The 21,413-nt window shown below is 48.9% G+C and overlaps 1 protein-coding gene across 2 annotated transcripts in view; it reads right to left on the bottom strand.

The window, feature by feature from the left end:
• Fbln1 (fibulin 1) overlaps positions 1-21,413 on the bottom strand; it is a 78,530-nt gene that overhangs the window by 13,691 nt on the left and 43,426 nt on the right. Inside the window, exons 15-16 of one of the 2 annotated variants that reach the window (XM_021216831.2) lie at positions 6,850-6,992; positions 4,867-4,998 (exon numbers count right to left, since the gene is read on the bottom strand). In XM_021216831.2, the coding sequence (XP_021072490.1) occupies positions 4,867-4,998; positions 6,850-6,992 (275 nt within the window). Of the gene's footprint in view, positions 1-4,866; positions 4,999-6,849; positions 6,993-18,274; positions 18,719-21,413 lie in introns of those variants that run through there. The other variant, XM_021216832.1, reaches the window with a different exon arrangement.

Genomic DNA, 21,413 nt, shown 5'->3' with positions numbered 1-21,413 from the left:
CCCAGTGAACCCCATCTCCTAGTCCCATGGATCTCAGAAGGTCTTTACTCCTAAATGTCAGGTTGGATCCAGAATCTCAAGACTATTTATATAGGACCTAGACCTACCGGTGTTGACAGATGCCAGTGGGATAGATATCATTGGGTATATGCTGCCAAGAAATGGGCTTCATGGTCACCTCATAGGGGTCGATAAAGTGACTGCAAAGTGGACTGGCCTTGGCTCTAAAGGAGTCCTCCTACACCTCCCACCCGACAGTTGTGTGACCTCCTCCGAGAAGCCTGCCTTGTGTGTTCCACTGTTACCATCAGCACCACCACGGCTGTCTATAGATAACTATTAGGCGATCTTTCAAGCATTCAAGGGTCCTGTGGAGGATGATGGGGGTGCGGAGTCAGGATGGCAATGCAAAATTAGGCCGCAGGCCAAAAACAAAACAAAACAAAACAACCCACAAACAGACAGATACAAATGCATGGCTGAGCGTTCCCAGCTCCTCTCAGCTCGGGTGAGGCTTTGGTAGAAATTCTGGCAAAGCTGACACCTCATTCTAGATAGATTCTATTTTTTTTTTTTTTCACTTCTAGATAAACAGAGTTGAGAAGTTTCGTGGAGGCAAGCTAAAGAGAGGCCCAGGGTCCGGGTATCCTCTAAAACCCAGAGGCTCAGACAGGGCTCAGGCTGACAGTGAGTGGCCCACAATTTTCGTGGCCAAGGGTTCCCCCATTACTCGCTGCTCTAGTCAGCTTGAAGCACCCTGAGTGCAGCCCCAGCTCTGCAGAGTGAAGTGTGAACTCCTGAGGGGACCGGGAGGCTCTGTGGTGGCCCAAGCATGCCCCAGGCACTTACAGAGCCACAGGCGGGAAGAGCATCCCTCAAGTGTCTCTGACAGCTGGAGAGAGAGAGAGAGAGAGAGAGAGAGAGAGAGAGAGAGATGCATCTCCCTGATCCCCTAAAACCCAATGACTACATTAGAGGAAGCCTGGCCTTTTGAGTCGCCCCTCCCCCACCTCCCTCCCCACCTTCTCTCTCAAGCACTTCCCTGTCTTGTCACTTTCAAGGGCCTGAATGCCATGGCCACCGGGGTCAAAGGCTCATCGTTGTCTGCTTATTTTGCGGGACTTCCAGACTTAGAGAACTCTGTCCACGCCAGCACTGGGTGTCTGTGTTTCTAGGTCTTTCTACTCCACTGCTGGCCCTTGTTCCTCCATCCCTGAGTGAAGATAATTTCCCTATGTCTCAGGGATTGAAGGCTGGGTCCTGAGTTCTAGGCTCACTGGGGCTCCTGAATATGTGAGGAGACTCTCCTTGCCTCTCTAGGGAAGCCCTTTGTAGGGAGTGTACACACGGGTTGTGGCCTCAACAGGCAGGTTCATCTAGCCCAGTGAGCAGGCAGGCATCCCGGCATGACCATATTCAGGCCCATGTCCGTCGCCAGGGACACAGGATGGGAACAGTAGGTGGCAGGCCTGCTTAGTCCCGAACCATGCTTTTGCTGATGGCCAAGCCTTGGGGGTATTGCTTAAAGCGTAGCCTGAAGTGAGTAGTGCGTGGTTCAAAATCAATCAGAAGATCCCCAGCCCCGCGTTTTGTGGTTGCACAGTCTTACAAGGTCATCAGCCTCTATTCCATCCTTTGCCCAAGGGAGAGCTTCCTGTCCCGTTCCCAGCAGTCACGTTTGCAAGGACTGAACAAGAACGCGGGGGCGAGAGTGTGCAGTGGTGGCAAGAAGCCAGGAGTGCTAAGCCCCAGAGTTGCTTTATGTTGGGCCAAAACTCAGAAAACTCCATCCTCACAGTGGTCAGGACTGGGGCCGTGTGTGTGTGTGTGTGTGTGTGTGTGTGTGTGTGTGTGTGTGTGTGTGTGGAGGGGGTGTGGGAAGGGTACGGAGGGGGCTTACCTCCTGGAGGGACATCTCCAGGTACACAGAGATGTTTCTGGGCAGAAAAGGGAAAAGGAATTCAGCTACAGGCAATCTCGGGGGTAAATGTTCCAAGCAGAGAACTGGGAGCCCAAGACAAGAAGTCGGAAAGCAGAACCCAACCACAAACACAGCCTTCGTCCCCACTCAGGACAGCCGGTCCCACCTGCTCTAAACTCTCCACCCGGCAGGTGATGTGTGCACCAGAGGGAACGCCCTGCGAACTTGCTGAGGACTGGAAAAAAGCTGGGCTGCTCAGTCGGCAGAGAGAGATGAGCCCCAGGAATTTCTGAGGGCCAGGGATCCACCCCCATGCCGCCCAAGCCTAAAATTCCAAAGATCAGGGTATCCATGACCAGGCGAGGTGAGGGGGACACTCATTCCCCACGGCCTCAGCTGCATTCCATTCCCGAGCCGACCACTGCCTGCAGGTTACCTGTGGTCACTTGTCACTCCTGGAGACAACTCATGGCCAGCTGGGTCCCCGAACCACTAAGAAAAGACTGGCACCCCCACCCCCCTAAGTGGCCTTTGAGGAAGTGGCTGGAAAAGATGAGGCCTCCCGGCTCTACCACAAGCAGGACTTTCTGATGTAGCAGACCGGAAGCCAAAATGCAGACGCACCCAGGACTGTTCTGTCTAGGGTGCAGCCATGACCCCACTCACTGGGACTCAACCTCTGCTCAATTTCCCAGTTTAGATCACTCCAGGAATGATTTAGCTGAGAAGAGATGTGGAAACAGGGAGGGCCAGTTCCTGAGAGACCTGGAGTGGGCTAAGGAGGCTTGACGCAGCCCCGCAGGCTCACCGTCTCAGTATATTGATGGCCCAGTGCTCTCTTCTGGGGAAAGGAGAGCATGGGGTGGGGGTGGGGGAGGGGCAGTATCTATCTCTATAAACACAGGCCAGCCAGGGCCAGTAACTCAAGAGTTCAGAAAGTAACAGAGAACAAGCCAACTAGAAGGTTCTACGGTTATAACCACAGCGGCCCGGGCTGTGTCACGCCATAGCAATAGGTCGCTCACAGGGCAAGCACTAGGGGGCTTCTGCCGGCCAGGGCCAGGGTACTCAACTCTCACCCACACTTGAAGGACAAACCTCTACCACCACCACCCACCCCCGACACATACACAACGCCTCCCCTCGTCCATAGCTGAAGGTGAGACTTATGAAGGCTGGCGGCCGGGCCTCATGCCCTCTCCTTGGAATCTCAGAGAGGGCTGCTGAACCATTAATTGTAATTAACTAATTATCCTTGCTGCCAAACAGCGGAGGAGGAGGCCGGGGGCGGTGAGCCCCCAAATGACTCAGCCATGTTTACAACATGCAAACCCATTTAAGAGCTTGTAAAGTTGCTATAAATGGCTCTTTGGCAACAGGAGAATAACGATTCCCTTTCTCTAGCTGCCAGTTTAGCAACTGTCGAGGTGGGGGAAACGGCCGGGATGAAGGTTTTGGAGATCCAACAGCGCCACCTGGAGGCCAAACTAATGGTTCTTCTCCCATCTCGATCTCACAGGCTCTCCAGCCTGAGACCTGAATACAAGGAAAACTGATGTCCAGAGGGAACAGGGATGGTCATCCAGTTTCTCAAAGGCTTCAAAATGTTCAGAGTGTAAATCTAAGTCAGAAGTGGCAGATAAGACCGTTTTCCATCGCCATGAATAAAAGTTACTTAAAGGGCCGGAGAGATGGCTCAGTGGTTAAGAGGACTGACTGCTCTCAGAGGTCCTGAGTTCAAATCCCAGAAACCACATGGTGGCTCACAACCATCTGTAATGGGATCTGATGCCCTCTTCTAGTGTGTCTGAAGATAGCTACAGTGATTTATTTATCATATAAATAAAATAAATAAATCAGTGGTGGTAATAATAATAATAATAACAACAACAACAACAATGTTACTTAAAGACCATGCTGGGGCTGGTGGGATGGCTCAGTGGTTAAGAGCACCGACTGCTCTCCCGAAGGTCCTGAGTTCAAATCCCAGCAACCACATAATGACTTACAACCATCTGTAACAAGATCTGACTCCCTCTCCTGGAGTGTCTGAAGACAGCTACAGTGTACTTACATATAAATAAATAGATACATTTTTTTAAAAAGACTGTTCTGATGAGCAACTGTGACAAAGGTCACAGAGTGGAGTGACCCGCTGGGTGCAGTCGTGACCCACCGGGCACTGGTGACATCATACCAGGACTCAACTCTGTCGAGCTTCCCATCTTAGTCCACTCTAGGAGCAATTTAGCTGAGAACAGCAGATATGGAAATGGCCTCTGAGAGCTTTCAGGGCGAGCAGGTCCTACTGAAGGCCCACAGTCCTCTCTACAGAGATCATGTGGCTTCCCGGCTTCCCTCCCATCTCCCCTGTGGGTGTTCACCAGCCCCGTCCCGGTGTCTGGCGAATCCTCTCCACTTCCTCTTCACCAAGCCCGCATGAAACCATGCTCTGTCCCTGCCTCCCTTGTGCTTCTGGGACAGCGACTGTCCCGGGGGGGAGGTCTTACCCACTGACACCTGGGGAGGGGTGACAAGTGGCTGGAGATTGCACGCTAAGCCAAGGTAGTTAGTTGCACGGCTGGGACTAGATCTGGGGTCTTCTGGAACCCAGTTTGCTTATCTTCTCATGGCATCATGGGAACATCAGACAGACCGGCTCCCACTGACCAAGGCTCATAGCCTGGCCAGGGCACAGCCTTCTAAATCCATCTATGAGAGGCAGGATCTATTTCACCCACCTACTTGGTAAGTGGGGAAGACTGAGGCTGACAGGGTTTACAGGAGAGTCAGTGGTACGGCCATCTCCGGGGGAGTCTTTCACACTAGGCTACCCAGAGCTGCTGGCTAGGACCTGGCAGCCAGGTAGAACTGGCCTCTGATGGGAGGGAGGAGGGTGCAGATGACCTTGGCCAATGCCCTGGGCAGCTCAGAGGGTCACTCACCCACAGTCATGCCGTCCTCATAGCGCTTGATGATATCAAAGGAGTCGCGAAGGTTCCCTTCTGTGATGTCGAAGATGATATCGGCCTGGTTGGCGGGGTACAGCGGTGTGACAGCCCTCAGAAAGATGATCTCTGCAGGAAGGATGATGGCAATGAGAACACTGTAGCGCTGGCACAGCCCTCTCCTCTCCTCTCCTCCCCTCTCCCCTCCCCCCCTAGTCCAAACACAATGGAGATTCACTCCTAAGGCAACATGGCTGAAATCACCAACTCCCCCCCCCGCCACCACCCACTGTGCAGAAGGTAGAGTTCTGGCCCTCACATCATAGCCAATCTTTGTTTTATCAGTGGGGAAACCGAGGCAGTTTGACAATTCTTATCTGCCCTGAGGTCATGGGGCCAGCTGGCAGCGTGGGCTCAGCTGGGCCGTGGTGGCTGTGCTTCCAGATCACCTCATGGTGAAGCAGTGTAAGCCACCTTAGCCTTGGAACCACCATTCAGATCCCAGCCTGGCTCAGGGTAAACCTGGAGAAGTCCTTTTTCTGCTGGGCCTCGGTTTCCTCATCTATAAAGTAAGGGAGGAAGCTGGCTGATGTCCACTGAGGGTCCTCTCAGCACCCAGTGTCCTGAGCCCAAGACATTAACAGGTGTCTTGGTTGTTCCCCATTCAGGTAGCCAACTCCTATGTCAGCAGAGTGGAACACCAGAAAAATAGCTTAGCAGTTAAGAGCACTGACTGCTCTTCCAGAGGTCGTGAGTTCAATTCCCAGCAACTATATGGCGGCTCTTGGCAACCCTCTGTAACAGTTGTCCTCTTCTGATGTGTCTGAAGACAGCTACCGTGTACTCATATATACATAAGATAAATAAATCTAAAATAAAAAAAAATGGCAACCCTGTCTCGAAAAACCAAAAAAAAAAAAAAAAAAAAAAATGGCTGCTGGGAATGTGGGAAAGACCTGTGTGCAGGTTTGTGAAGCCCCACTTGACACAGGGCAAATATGAGATGTGAAGTCTTCACTGGAAACGTGAGCCTGTGGGAATGGAGTAAGGGCTGGGGACTTCCCTAAGGACAATGCTGGCCTGGTGGCTCTCACACCTTTTCCCTACTGTCTGCTGATCCTGCATGACGCTTTCACAGTGTCAGCCTTGGGGTCACTCAGCGACACGTTTTCCTGGAGAGGAAGGGCCTTTCTTAGCATGTTCTTAGTATGTTAGCTGGCATACAAGCTCGCTGGATGTCTGCTGGTAGTCAGGGAGGGAGACTCCATACAGAAGAGAGAAGGTGACTGGGGACCAGAGAAGCCCACAGCTACACACCCCAGGGTGTGTCATGAATACGTGGTTCACCAAGGAGCTTGTAAGCCCAGGCTGCCTCAGAAATGGGCTGTGATGGCACCGGCCATGTCCTTTGGGACATGGACACAGGAAGGACACAGAACTGTCACGTTATCCTATGGCCTCTGCTTCCAGTGTGGTTACTCCATCCATCTGTCCCAGTCTCCGAGATGTCTTGGCACCCCAGACTTATCTATTAGGACTTCTCAACAGCTCTCTTGGGGTGAAACCTCAGCCCCAGGTCTAGGTACACCGGCTCACACTTCCAGTCCTGTCAGTCTGTCTTGGTTCTCAATGCCCACCCCGCCCAGCTCACCTCCAGACCTTGCCAACTGCTGGCAAGTCTCTTCTCTCCCTCTCCCAATTTGGCCCATAACCTCCTACCCACTTCCCTCAGGAAACCCTCCTCAAGTCCCCAGCATTCAGTGTGGAATCAACACTGAATGCTATTGGCAGAATGACTGTCCGTCATCAGAGGGGCTGTCCAACAGGGAAAGGCTGAGCAGCCCAGGATCCCAGATGGGAAAGATGTGCATCCTAGGCCGACCACATCCTACAAGGAAGGGCTCCTGCAGGACAGGCTTTCTGTTCAATCGGAAGGAAGCTCAGAAGCAAGTCCCAGGACCTTCAGCTTGATCCACTCACCCTCAGGACGGGTGAACTCTCGGAAGGTGGGCAGCGAGATGACAGTGTGGGAGACGGTATGCACAGGGTCCCGCATGCAGGCCTCATCGTTGGGACGGCAAGACTTGATGCAGCGGACGGTGTCTGTTTTCTCTTGGCGGAAGCTGCAGAGAAACACAGGCCAGGAAGGTTGGTGGCAAAGCCAGGGCAACAGCACCCAGAGAACACCAGAAGTAGCACGTGGTCCAGGGGGCAGTTCTATCAGCACTTAACAGCAGCCTCTGTGGCCAGACTAAACTGTATGGATCTGTGCATGGCCCTTCATATAAGCCTAGCTGCCCAGTTTGGAATTTGCCAACGCACTAAGTAAGCATCAGCCTGCCCCTGAAGAACACATTCACTTCTCAGTTGCTCAGCAACAGTGTTGAGTAGTTAGGGGTACCAGGTGCCGTAGATACCAATGAATAAGGGTGTCAAGTCTTTCATCCTGGAAGCCAACAACTGGGCAGCTAGCAGGCCTCATGGTGGGGATGGGGGCAGGGTTGAGGGTTGGAGGGCGGGGTTGGTGAGATGTCTATAAGCTGCTGACCTCAGTGTCCATCACAGAGAAGCTGAATCCATACCAAATGACAGGAAGGAAAAAAGGTTACGTTTACTGTAAGTCCATGCCCATGTTCCTGGCACTGTGCTACACTGTTCTTGCAAACTTTACCATGAAATACAAAACAAGGTTGGAGAGATGGCATTGTTTGCTCTTTCAGACATTCCACGAGGCAGCTGGTTCACAGCCATCTGTAACGCAAGAGCCAGGGGATCGAACACTCTCTGACCTCCGTGGGCACTGTACACACATGGTGCACTGACATACACACATGCAAAAACACCCATAGACATAAAATTAAATTAAAACTAAAAATGCAGGAAGAAGAGGAGGAGGAAGAGGAGGAAGAGGAGGAGGGAAGTGTCCGGGAAACAACACCCAAAGTTGTCATTTTGCCTCCACAGGACACACACACACACACACACACACACACACACTAAATGAAATGAAAACATATGAACAGCCAGCTGGTGATGGCACATGTGTTTAACCCCAGCACTCAGGAGGCAGAGGAAGGTGGATCTCTGCATTTGAGGCCAGCCTTGTTTGCATAGTGAGTTCCAGGACAGCCAAGACTACACAGAGAAACCCTGTCTCTAGTAACCAACCAACTAACCAACCAACCAAACAAACAAAAAAAGAAATAAAAACAAACCCCTCAAAACAAAACCCCAGATATGAATGGAATAAAAATAGCTCAAAGACTTATTGTATGGAAAACGTTTTTATAATCATCAATCACATCAGGCAGGAAGGCTACAGGTTCAAGACCAGCCTGCTCTCTACAGTGAAACCAAGTCTCAAAAATAAACATCCTTCACACAAGGAAAGAAACTTCAGCCAACTGCCTGAAGCTGCCTCGTGTGCACCAGACGAATACCAACGCTCCTGCATCCTACAGCTAACCCTTAGCCTGGACCCACGTAAGCTCCTACTGGGTCTCTTCACAGCTCCTTCCCACAGTGTGTACCTCTGTGACCGACATATGGACATGCCCATGAATGAGTGATGGTTGTCTGTAAGTCCCCTCTGACTGACAGTTTCCCCTCCATCCTTTCATTCTCCACGTGATCTGGTCAGGAGCCTACTGCATATCAGCCTCAGAGTCCCACAGTGGGGAGCTGGCTGCCTGCGTCCTTGTGATGTGGATCAGAGCATCCCTTTCCTCTGAATGTCCTTTACATTGGCTGCTGGATGAGACACAGGCCCAGTCTGGTTGGAAGGATGACAGAGGTGGAGTCTCTCCCATCAGATCATGTGAGTTCTGGTCTTTCTGTGATACCTACAGCGGTTGGTGCTCAGGGCCTACGCCCATTCTCCTAGTTAGTTTCTGTCTTCTTGACACTAGCTAGAGTCATCCGGGAAGAAGGAATCTCAATAGAGAAAATGGCGCTTCTAGACTGGCCTGTAGGCAAGTCTTGAGACATTTTCTTGATACATGATTGACGAGTGGGAGCCCACTACGGGTTGTGGCACCTCTGAGTCAGTGGTCTTGGGTGACATAATATTTTGTGGGTTTTGTTTGTTTGTTTGTTTGAGACAAGTTCTCTCTACATAGCCCTGGCTGTCCCAGAACTCAGTATGTAGACCAGGTCAGCCTTGAACTCACAGAGATCCACCTGCCTCTGCCTCTTGAGGGCTTGGATTAAAAGTGTGCACCACCAGGCACAGCTGGTCTTGGGTAATATAAGAAAGCAAGCTGAGAAAGCCATGGAGATAGAGATAGGTAGGTGGACGGGTGGATGGATGGATGGATAGATAGATAGATAGATAGATAGATAGATAGATAGATAGATAGATAGATAATTGCCATAAGCAGCATTCCTCCATGGCCTCTGCTTCGGTTCCTGCCTTGGGTTTCTGCCCTGACTTCTCCTCATGGTGGACTATAACCTGTTAAGGTTAAATAAACTCTCTTCTTCCCAGATTTCTTTTGCTCGTGGTGTTTTATCAGCAGAAACCCAAACCACCCACTGACTGTACCTTGGGGCTGGAAAAATCCTGCTGGCTTGACACTTGGCTCTCATTCCCTGGCTGGCCTTCTGTGCCAGGAAGCGATCTCATAGATGCATTTGCTAGGTCCAATTCTACTCCGCTACTGGCCAGTGTTATGCTGGCCATGATATGAGCATGATGTGATAAACATGAATATGAACGTTGGATATGAAATGCTCCCCCTCAGGCTCTCAAGTCGGAACACTTGGTCCCTAGCTGGTGGTGCTGTTTTGAGAGGTTAAGAATCCTTTGGGAAATGGAGGTCCAGGGAGAGGAAGTGGGTAATGAATGGGTAGATGCTTGAGATTTATGGCCTGGCCCACTTCCTGTCTTGTTTTCTAAACTCCCAGGAAATGCACTTGCTGCTTCACTCTCCTACCACAACCAAGAGCTGCACCTGCCCCCACCACACTCGCCATGGACCATACCCTCAAACGTGAGACAAACACCCTCTCTTCCACTAAGTTGCTTCTTGTTGTTAGGGATTTAAGAAAAGTAATGAGCCGGGTGTGGTGGTGCACGCCTTTAATCCCAGCACTTGGGAGGCATAGGCAGGTGGATTTCTGAGTTCGAGGCCAGCCTGGTCTACAAAGTGAGTTCCAGGACAGCCAGGACTATACAGAGAAACCCTGTCTCGGAAAAACAAAAAGAAAGAAAGAAAGAAAGAAAGAAAGAAAGAGAGAGAGAGAGAGAGAGAGAGAGAGAGAGAGAGAGAGAGAAAGAAAGAAAGGAAGAAAGAAAGAAAGAAAGAAAGAAAGAAAGAAAGAAAGAAAGAAAGAAAGAAAGAAAGAAAAGTAATGAATACAGACAAGAGTTTGTATCATGAACGTCAGGGCTCTCTATTACTCCTCAAAGGACTTTGAGGTAGGAAAAACAAAGCTAAGGAGAACTCATGATGGGATCCAGTTTGATAAGGTTTGGTCCACTGGCATTCTTGTCCTTTGTGGAAGCTCAAACTTTCCTTCCCTTCTTGGCCAGAGAGAAAAAAGTGGCTCTGGGGTCCCTTGTGCCCCCACAACTGAGGCAATACACAGTATTCAATTTCATCAAGAATGCTTTACTGTACACTAGAGCCACTTCTCCAGTGAGCTCTGGATTTATCTGTCTGTGGTCTATGGGAAATGGTGATACAGGATCATAGTCTACACAGCGACAGTGCCCAGAGCAACAGGGCCGGCCACTATTTCCAGGCATCGCCAGCAGACATTCAAAATATAACATACAGAGAAGGAGGGGCTGATGACATGCCTCAGTCAGCTAAAATCTTGCTACCAAAGCTGATGACCTGAGTTTGGTCCTTGGGACCTATGTGACAGAAAGAGGGAAAAACCAGCTTTTGCAAGTTGCCCTTTGACCCCCCCCCCAAACGAATGCAATGAGAAATAAAGGTAATGCAAGCTCACACTAATATTTACAATTCAAAACAAAGTTTATAAACTTCTTGTCTTCTCCAGGTCTCAAAGGCATAGTTTTTACTCTACGTCACAAGCCTGATTCAACCAACACTGAGAATCTCACAACTGTCTAATTTGACTGGTCCCATATTTCAGACAGAGTGATCTCAGAGTAACAGTACTAAAATGATCATCACCAATCAACCATAATAATATCTCTAGTATGTTCTCTTTCTATTCAGTTTAACTAGAAATACATCTGTGTAGACTGAGCTATATGGCAATTGATAGCACCCAGCCTCCCTTTAATAGGTATGTAGCTGTAATGCCACAGTCATGGTTCGGTGTGTGCAAGTTCGTACAGTGCGCACTCTGTCAGTTTGGCTGGGTTGCAGTTCCTAATTGTCCTAAATACATTGCTTCATTTTCATCTGACATAAAGTGTTGTTAAAAATCTGATATTCGGGGCTGCATAGATGACTCAAGAGTTAAGAGTATTTGATGCTCTTCCAGAGAATCGGGGTTCAGTTCTCAGGATCCATGTTGGATGACTCACAAACATCTGTAACTCTAGCTCCCTGGAATCCAACAACTTTTTTCTGGCCTACTCAAATGTACATGCACATGTATGCACACACATGCATAAATAAAAAGTAAAAACAAATCTTCAAGAAAGCTATGATACCCACATGAATACACATGCGTGTGAGCACACACACACAGTCACACATATATACATGCACACACATGCACACATACACACATGCATACACGTGTGTGTATACACACATGTACAGGCACCCACATACATGCACATACACACACATGCGCACATGTGTGCACACACACATGCACAGTCACACGTATACATGCACACACACACACACACACACACACACACACTTTAGAGCCCTTCCAAAGGACTTGTTTGTTCCATAATTTGCTTGAGTCCACAAGTGAACTAGATGAAGGATTTCTGTGTCTAGAAAGATTTACTTACTGCTTTATTTTACAAAATAATGAAAAAGCTAAAAACCTGATTTCCATGTCTAGATGGGGTTAGAAGTTAGAATCTATAGAATTAGATATCTAAAAACAGGAAGAGAAGAAAGGTCCTGAGTTGAAATCACACTTATCCAAGGAAAGAAATGTTTGAGTCAGAAATGCAGAACCGCAGATCCTGACCTTGGACTTTAATGGGTGAAAACTCCGAAGACAACACGAATCATTTGCCGATGGCGTTCAAATGGCTGATTCTCACACAAGTTCTTTGTGGCTTATCAAAATAACATACAAATGTTAAGACTCCAAATTCCTGGCTCTCTGAAACCAGTCGCCTTAACCTAACTCCCACTAGTTTATTTTAATTTTGTGTTTTGCCTGCATGTATGATGCACCGTGTCCATGCAGTACCCACCAAAGCCAGAAGAGGGCTCCTGGAACTGTAGTTACAGACAGTTATAAGCTGGTTCCTTTTGAAGTACAGTTAATGAGTGAGCCATCTCTCGAACTCCCCTCATAGATTAAAAAATAAACAAACACAAAAAATCCCCAATAGTTATTTAAATAAATAAACAACAAAAAAAATTTCCATGCAGGGACCCACATTCAAATACTTGTTGCCTAGGCACAGATAGAGAAAAACCAAGTATGGAGGTGACTCAGCAGGTCTGGAGTGCAAGTGTGCCCTCTAGTGGCTGAGTGGACTCTTGTTAGCTCTGCACCTTCTAAGCTACAGGGGCGACCACTGGGATAAGGCCAACTGAAAGGGGGTGTGACCCTCATCAGTTGATTGATGGGTTTAAGACACCTTCATTCCAAGCTCTGGCACCAAACCAGCCAGTTCTTCCATTTGAACAACCTAATGATGCTGTTCCCCTGTTTAAGGATGAATGCTACTTGATTACTAAAAATGGCTTCTCTCTGGGCGAGCTAGAATGGCCACCTGATGAGAGAGGTGTGCATTACTTTCTCAATGCTGGGAGCACATACCAAACAAGAAGTAACTTGAGGGGAGCTGGGTGTGGCATTTGGGCCCAGCATCTGAGGCTACAGTCCATCAAGGTGGGACAGGCTTGGCAATAGGAGTGGCTTCCAGCTGTGGACACAGGAGCTAAGGCTGCTGGTACACATCTGGGTAGATTAGGAAAGAGAAAGAGGAATGCCGGACCTCTGCTGCCTTTCTCCTGTCTGTCTTCCAACTCCAGACAGTGAGACGGTACCACCCACATTTAGGGTGTGGCTTCCTCCTCAGTTAGGCCTCTCACATGACCCCCAAAGACCTACCTCATTAATGCTAGAGGTGTTTCTTAATTCAGCCAAGGTGTTAATCAAAATTAACCATCACAGGGTGACTTGTGTTCCCCCCAACCAATAGTTTTACAAGACTGTCTCTGTGTTGGTTGCTCTGGTATGTGGTGTGTTCTTCCTATGGGGATTTTCCGTTTATTTCTAATTTATGTGGCTTTTTTCCCCCTTCGGTTATCACTTATAATACTGACTGCCCCCCCCCCCGGTTTAGGTTATGACAGACATTTTTTTTTTAAGGACCAGGGATTCTGAGATGCCTATTGTCTACACGCTAGACCTTCTCTGCATACCTTCAGAGTTCCCTGTTATTTGCATGCTGGACCTGTTCTGCATGCCCTTATCTGCAGGCTGGACTTGCTTTGTATACCTTGAGCATTTGTCACTTTTCCTTAAGATGTTCCTCTTGTTGTGCTTTGCTTCTTTGTTACTGTGGTATATAACATTATGACCCAAAGTGACTTGAGTGGAGCCAGTCAACTCAAGGCAGGAACCAGGATGCTACTTGCTGGTTCATTCACAGGCTCATGTTTAGCCATTTTTCTTAGCCAAGGACCACCTGCCTAGGGAATAGTCCCGCCCACAGTGGGTTTGGTCTTCCTTTATCACAGACTAACCTGATAAGGACAATTACTCAACTGAAACTTTTCCCCAGTGATTCTAGACTGTGTTAAATTGACAGTGCAAACCAGGACATTTATGTTCTTTCTCTTTTTATTTATATTTTCTTTTTTTTTAAGGTTTATTTATTTATTTACTATAAGTACACTGTAGCTATCTTCAGACACACCAGAAGAGGGCATCAGATCGCATTACAGAGGTTGTGAGCCACTACGTAATTGCTGGGATTTGAACTCATGACCTCTAGAAGAGCAGTCAGTGCTTTTAACCGCTAAGCCATCTCTCCAACCCTGTGTTCTTATTTATATATATATATTTTTTCTTTTCTAACTTGTTTCTTTTTAGTGTTTTGACTTTGAAAAGAGGCCTGCGACAAGACAAAGACACAGGAGGCCAATGCAGTTTGATGGGACAGGAAGAGGTGGAGGGGCGTTACTGTAAGCCAAGGAACGCCAAAGGCAGCAAGCCACAGGAGACTGTGCAGATACAGCCATTCCCCACCGGGAAGAGGGTGCCCCGGTCAGATGAAGCAGAGTCGGAAACACACAGTGGGAGATTATGCACACCTACTATGCAGTCACCTAGTTCACAGCCCTTTGTTACAGAACCTAGTGTGAGAGATGGACTCTCACACTGACGCCTTTGGGTTGCTCCTTTCTATGAGGAATCCACTTCCCTGGCATTTTAAAGTTGGCACAGCTCATAGCAGCTTTTCTGACCTCCTAGAGCCCCCTAGGCTCTTGCCCCTGGGCTGCCACCCTCCCTGATGTACCTCTAATGGTTTGGCACCTTCCTCTTCCAGTGGCTGTTGTCACTGTTGATTTCCTATTGTTTCCACAAGCTGTCCCTAGAGAGACCCTGCCACTAGAGGGACTGACAACTCAGTCCCCACATTGAGGGGCTGAACGGCTGCCACCTAACCCAGCCCCTCCATGGGCTCCCACAAGTCTTGGCCATTGGGGTGTGAAGAGGCTCCAGTTCCTGAGCTCCCCACATAAGCCTGCTGCTCTTTCCAGGGCTGCCCCGGAGCTGAGCAGAGCGAGGCCCTAACTTGTACCTGGGAGGTTTGTGGAGCCGCTGTGTTGCTTTGTTTAGTAGTAAATTATTTCCCATGGATTTGTAATTGTCCTGCCCAGTTGTTCTGAGTGTGGTCTTGGGGGCGCGGGATCCAGAGAGCTTCAATCAGGCTGTCCAAGCCGCACACACGTCTGCATTTTAAATTTCCCTTCATTATTATTTTATGTGGATGGCTGTTTTGCCTGCACGTCTGAACTACATGCCCACTGACTTAATGGGCTGCTTCTTTAGGCCAAACAGTTCAAAGATGCCAAAACCAACCACAGAGACGACTCCTTCATTCAAAAGCCCGCGGCTTAGCAGGTGTAACAAACAAGTTAACAATTTTAAGATACCAGGGTAAATGCTAATGAGGGATGCCCGGGGCCAGAGAGTGCTAACTAAACAAGGAAGGCTTCACTGAGGAGGTGGTCCTTGAGCTAAGTCTATAGGGAGAATGGCAGTTTGCGGAAAGAGGGCAGGGTTCAGAGGAGGCCAGGAGCTTACATAGTCAGGGATTGGCAAGGAAGGGGCAAGCTGCCCTATGGACAAAGGTAATGAGCCAGGTTGCAGAAGCTACAGTTGAGAGAATAAACAGTGGGCCAGATCGAACAAACTTCAAGGGAATTAGATGTCACAATCTAAGAAAGAGAACCAAAGAAAAGGAGGAACTAGAGAACAAGGCCAGCCCTTCAGAGTCCTCTGCTGTAGCCTGGTGCATGCTTTGGGGGACAGGCAACGTGAAGGCAACCTGACCCCCACACATCAGAGTAAGGTCTGGGTGCCAGAGCTTCGGGTTCTGCTAAGAGACAACACCAGCAGTCAGATCCACTGGAAGACTAAAAACCTAAGCCCAGTGTGGTAGTTTGAATGAAAATGGTCCCCACAGGATCAAAGGGACTGGCACTATTGGAAGGTGTGGCCTTGCTGGGGTCCATGTGGAGGAAGTATGTCAATGGGGGATGGGCTCTGAGGTTTCAGAAGCTCAAGCCAGGCCCGGTGCCACTCTCTCAGCTGCCTGCTGATCTAGATGTAGAACTGTCAACACTATGTCTGCCTACACCACCACCACGATTCCTGCCACGATGAGAATGAACTTTTCTTCTGAACTGTAAGCCAGCCCCAATTAAATGCTTTCCTTTATAAAAATTGTAGTGGTCACGACATCTCTTCACAGCAATAGAAACCCGAAGACAGCCAGTATTAATTGGCATGATCTCCATTTTCTCAACAGACATAGACAGAGTACCTACTGTGTACCCGGAATCTTGGTAGACAACCAGGACAGTCGCAGGATGAAATAGACCTAGTCCCTGCCTTTGTAGAATCTTCTAGATGGCGAGAAAGACAAATTCAAAGAATGGAAGCAAATGGGAATCTTAGGCTGTTCCAAGCACCATAAAGATAGTGTTATAAGCAAGAGAGATGGGCTGGAGAGATAGATGGCTTTGTGGTTAAAAGCACTGACTGCTCTTCCAGAGGTCCTGAGTTCAATTCCCAGCAACCACATGGTGGCTCACAACCATCTGTAATGGATATCCAATGCCATCTTCTGGTATGTCTGAAGACAGCTACAGTGTACCCACATTTATATGAAATATAAATATATAAAATATAAATATATGAAATATGGCTGGAGCTGGGCTGAAAAAAAAATTAAAAAAAAAAAAAAAGCAAAAGAGAGACAGAGAGACCATAGCCTGGAGTGTTGGGCAAAGCTTCTGTAACAAGAAGGATAGGGTGAGCATCCCTCAAGGCTTCAATGTATTGACATTTAATTCTTATTGAGGTATTAGGAGCATGGACACTCACTGCAACTATGATTTCTAGAGACAGGATGTGAGAAAGGTGGTTGGGATGAGACGCTCACTATGGCGGAGCCCCACAACTGAATTCTGAAGGCTGTATAAGACAAGAGATGTAAATGCTCATACATGCTCCATTGTGCTCCATGTGACATCCTGAGAGTCATCAGGAGTCTACCAGCAAGAAGGGCCACCTTCAAGCGTAGACACTCCACCTTGGATCTTCTTAGCCAAATAAGAAGCTAAATAAACATCTTGTCTTCAGGATGTTACCCAGTCTTTGGTATTTTGTTATCTTAATAAAAAAAAAAAAATGGAGAGGAAAGCCCACTTAAGCTGAGGTTTAAGTGGTTTTTAGGCTAAGGGTATATAAAATTATGTCATTATGGTTCAGGGGAAGTGTGATCGGGGAGAATAATTTTGAGGTCAGGCTGGACGGTCACACTAAGATGAAGTTGTATCCACCCTTAAAACTCTCACTGAGATTTTTCCCATGGTTCAATGGTTAAGAGTACCAGCTAATTTTTAAGTGGACCTGGTTTTAGTTCCCAGAACTTACATGTAGACTTACGAGGTCTGAAACACCAACTCCAGGGGACCTGACACCCTCTTCTAGCCTCCACCAGTCATGCACTCAGATTAAACACACATATACCTAAAATAGGTATTTAAGAAAGAAAGACAGACAGACAGACAGACAGACAGACAGACAGACAGACAGACAGACAGAAAGAAAGAACAGAACAGATAGAACAGGGACCGCAACTACATGCAATGGACGCCATAAAGGATCTTAGGCCAATTCTTCAAAATGCTCCAGCGTCTGAGCCAAAAACAAACTGTGGAGCAAGTCGAGTTGATGCCACAAGATCGGCAGCTGGGCTGGCTGGACTCATGAAGGAGAAGCCAGGGGCAAGAGGCTCAGGGCTCACAGCGGAGGGACTGTGACCGAACGGACTAGGCAGAGCTGTTGAGCTAGGGTACACAGACCACCTCTGTGATCTTGGGCAAATCACACCCTCTCTGAGTATCCACAAAGACAATACACACCGGAGGTATATATGAAATATCTGTTAAACCCTTTATGGTTCCAGCAAGCACCACAACAGTGCTTCTTCTTGGCACAGTATTTGGGGGGGGGGGGGATCAGTGGAGGCAAATGAGTTTCTTTAGTCAAGAGCTTTATCAAAGATCAACTGTGTTCAGTGTTTGCCCAGAACAGCCCTGGTGATCCTACATGTGATCCCCAGTGGCCAAAAGGCCTATTACCCCATGTTAGCATGGCTATAACAAGCAGAGCCATTAGAGCCACGCCCTTCCCTTCCTTCAGCGGGTGGGGTTGGCATTCTATATTGGAAAAAATGAAGGAGGCAGAACTCGGGCATCTCTGAGTGAGGCTCCTTCTCAGCCATCACAACTGAGTTTATACAACAGGACGAGATCATTCATAGGTGTGCAGACCCAGCCTAGCCTCATTCTTTCCTTGCCTCGACTGTCTGATAACGCAATAATGAACTCTGTTGCTATGGTTCTCGGGTACCTAGACTGTATGAAACCCAGTCACCCGTTAGGGAAACCAATTTTGGAAGGGGCTCAGCTTAACCCTGGGGAGAGAGAAAGCAGAGAGGCCCCTGTCTATACCAAATAAAACCAAGGTACAGGAGGCATGCTCTTGGGATGGCTGCGGAGAGTTTATTAGAACCCCAAAGGTGGGAAAGCAACAACAAGAGGGAGTGCCCAGGGCCCAAGCAAGCACTCAGAGCTCTGCAGACACAAAGATGAAAAGCTTGGCCACAAAGGAGCTGACTGTGCCGTGGCGGTAAAGATCCATCTTGACGGTCAGGAGCAAGTCCCTGGGCTCAGGGATGGGCTTGGTGAGGGCCACCACCCCACTGTGGTGGCTCACCTTTCGAGTGGTGAAAAAGCCCTCCTCGTTGCCGGCGGTGATGGCCAGCTGCATGCTGTCCCCAGGGACAGCACTGGAAGGGCCCATGCGGAAAACCACCGCGGGCACTTGGATGTTGGTGGGGAAAGAGAGGTGGTAGTAGGTTATTCTCAGAGGCAGCCTGGGGCACTCCTGGTTCTCATGGCAAGGCAAGCGCTCACAGCGGCTGAAAGACAAGTGGACAGAGAGATAGGAAGAGGGTTAGCGCCACCTCAGCAAGCAGAGAAACAACAGAGTGTGGGCAAGCGCGGCTGGCTCACTGGGCGGGGCCTCCTGCCACCCCTCTGACCGATGCAGCCAGCACAGAGAGTACCCTCACTCACCTGGGGGAGGCACTGTAGGCCTCAAGGCCGCAGACTCAGGTACAGCGACACCCTCTAGGGGTACTGGTGGCCAGGGTCAAGCCATACCCAGGGGGAGATGTGTTCCCCTCTCAAGGCAGAGAGCTAGCTACCCTGGGCATACTCAGCAAGGACCTCACCCAGATAATGGCCAAGGCCACGAAGAACTCCTGGGTGGGTCTCCGGGACTAGCCAGAAATCATCACAGCTGTTACCATTTATTTGCATGTGGGGCTAATCCCCCATACTTTCACTGGTGTCATCACAACCAGTGTTCAAGATGGCGGCTTGAGTGCCCCTTGTCAGATGAGGAAAAAGGTTCAGAGAGAGCCACATTGTGAAGGAAGATGCCAAGTCTAAGCTCAGGGATGAGATCCGCTCCCCAGCCCTGTGACTCAGCTTTAGATACTTGGTCCGATTCCCTGCTTCTGTCCATAGAGATAGAGTGGGGCTCAAAATGGAGATAATGCCAGGTTCTAATATCCTGTGACAAGACTGAACTTCCTGTGGCAGGATGAAGACAACACCGAACTTCCTGTGTGGTGGAGAGGAAGACAGGTTCTCACTTCCTGTGAGAGGATAGAGACAGGCCTAACTTCCTGTGAGAGGATGGAGACAGGCCTAACTTCCTGTGTGGTAGAGAGGAAGACAGGTTCTCACTTCCTGTGAGAGGATAGAGACAGGCCTAACTTCCTGTGAGAGGATGGAGACAGGCCTAACTTCCTATGTGGTAGAGACAAAGACAGGTTCTCACTTCCTGTGACAGACCCTGACTTCCTGTATGTGGTATCGATGAAGACAAGTCCTAATTTCTTGTGTGTTAGAGATGGTGACAGGCTCTCACTTCTTGTAACAGCATGGAGACGAGTACTAACTTCCTGTCAGAGGAACCGATTTCCTGTGATAGGGTGAGAATAAGTTCTCTTAGTAGCATCTAATTATAGCCTCTAACTTCCTGCAACAGGATGGCCACAGTACATTCTTGTGACAGAGTGTTGACAGGAAAATGACAGGACTTGTGTTCTAGCCCTGAACACCAGGCCCAACACATGCTAAAGGCAGAATGACAGGAACTTAAGAGGCAGAGCCAAGATGGCCAGTCCCATAGAACTTGAGCATATCCTCCTCAGGTAGGTCTGTCATTTTGACCGAGTTTGGATTCTCAGGTCACAGAATCTCTCAGCGTCTTGCATCACATCTCTCCTCTGGCTTTTAAAGTCTCCATGTCTTGTCCTGGATTTGCTTCATATTTGACACTTCTTGCGCATGGCATTTCTGTCTTATTGGATGCTTCTCAGGGCTGCTAGGAAGCCTCTCACGTACTTGACTAGTTAACTTTCTGGCTCTAAGAAAAGAGAAGTCCTTCAAGTAAGAGCCACACACCAATGACAGGAGAGAACCACGCCCACTGAAGACGGAGCCTGTCACAGAGAGTCCAGAGCTGGTAGTAGGGAATCACGGGTACTGCTGAAAGGCAGCTGTCCCTAGAGATGCCAGAGGACCAGGTCAAATGGGGGCACTCCACATGCCAGAGAGATCTCTCTATCAAGGAAGGGTCTTTGATGACTGGGAGAAGGGAAGGCCATGAGAGCCAGGCAGGCAGCTGGGGTCCATGCACTATGTTCCTCTGGGGTGTCAAGGGCAGTGAGCAGTAAGTTTGGGTTTCAAAGTTGGCCTATTTCCCTTTAGAGCACACACACACACACACACACACACACACACATATTCAAACACAAAGACACACATACACCACACCCACTCAAACACAGAAATACATACACCATACACTCACATACACAAACACGCACACATACATAGACATACACAGACACACCAGACATACATACATACCACATACACATGCAGATACACACATGCCACACCCACTCACACACACACAAACACACATCAGACACACATATATTACACACACACAGAAACAAGTCACATACACCACACGCTCACACACACACATACACACTCACACTCACATACGCACGCACGCACGCACGCATACACATACATACTGCTTCGAGAGCAATCTGAACGGATTTGGTCAGTAGGTGGTGCTAGAGTCTCCCTCATGGAAGTCGCCTTTCCCACTTGTCTGTGGGGCCCTCTACTGACCTAAGACTATGGTTGCCACAAAAACACAGCAAATGTGAAGGGAAGGAATGTGAGACACGCATGATGTCCCGATCCAGCTCCCATGACCGTCACATCCAGAGCATGACAGAGGTGACGCTGTCATCTATCAGAGCACCCAAGCCCTCCCTGGAAGAGGTGCCTGGGCTGGCTGGCTCTTTTTAGACCACTCACTTCCCATATGAGGCCGTGGCACCTTCATTTTATCTCCAGTGCCAGCACACTTTGTAAACGGTCACTGTACAGGCAGACTTGGTCCTTGAGTGTCCTTCTCTGCCCCAAAATTTATTGAAACATCCTAGGAATAAGCCAGGTGGAGGCTTTTAGTCCCAGCAGTGGGGAGGCAGAGGCTGGAGGATCTCTGTGAGTTCTAGG

This window comes from Mus pahari, chromosome 17 (assembly GCF_900095145.1).
Source record: "Mus pahari chromosome 17, PAHARI_EIJ_v1.1, whole genome shotgun sequence".
NCBI classification, from domain to species: Eukaryota; Metazoa; Chordata; class Mammalia; order Rodentia; family Muridae; genus Mus; species Mus pahari.
This window is presented reverse-complemented; position numbering and strand designations above follow the sequence as displayed.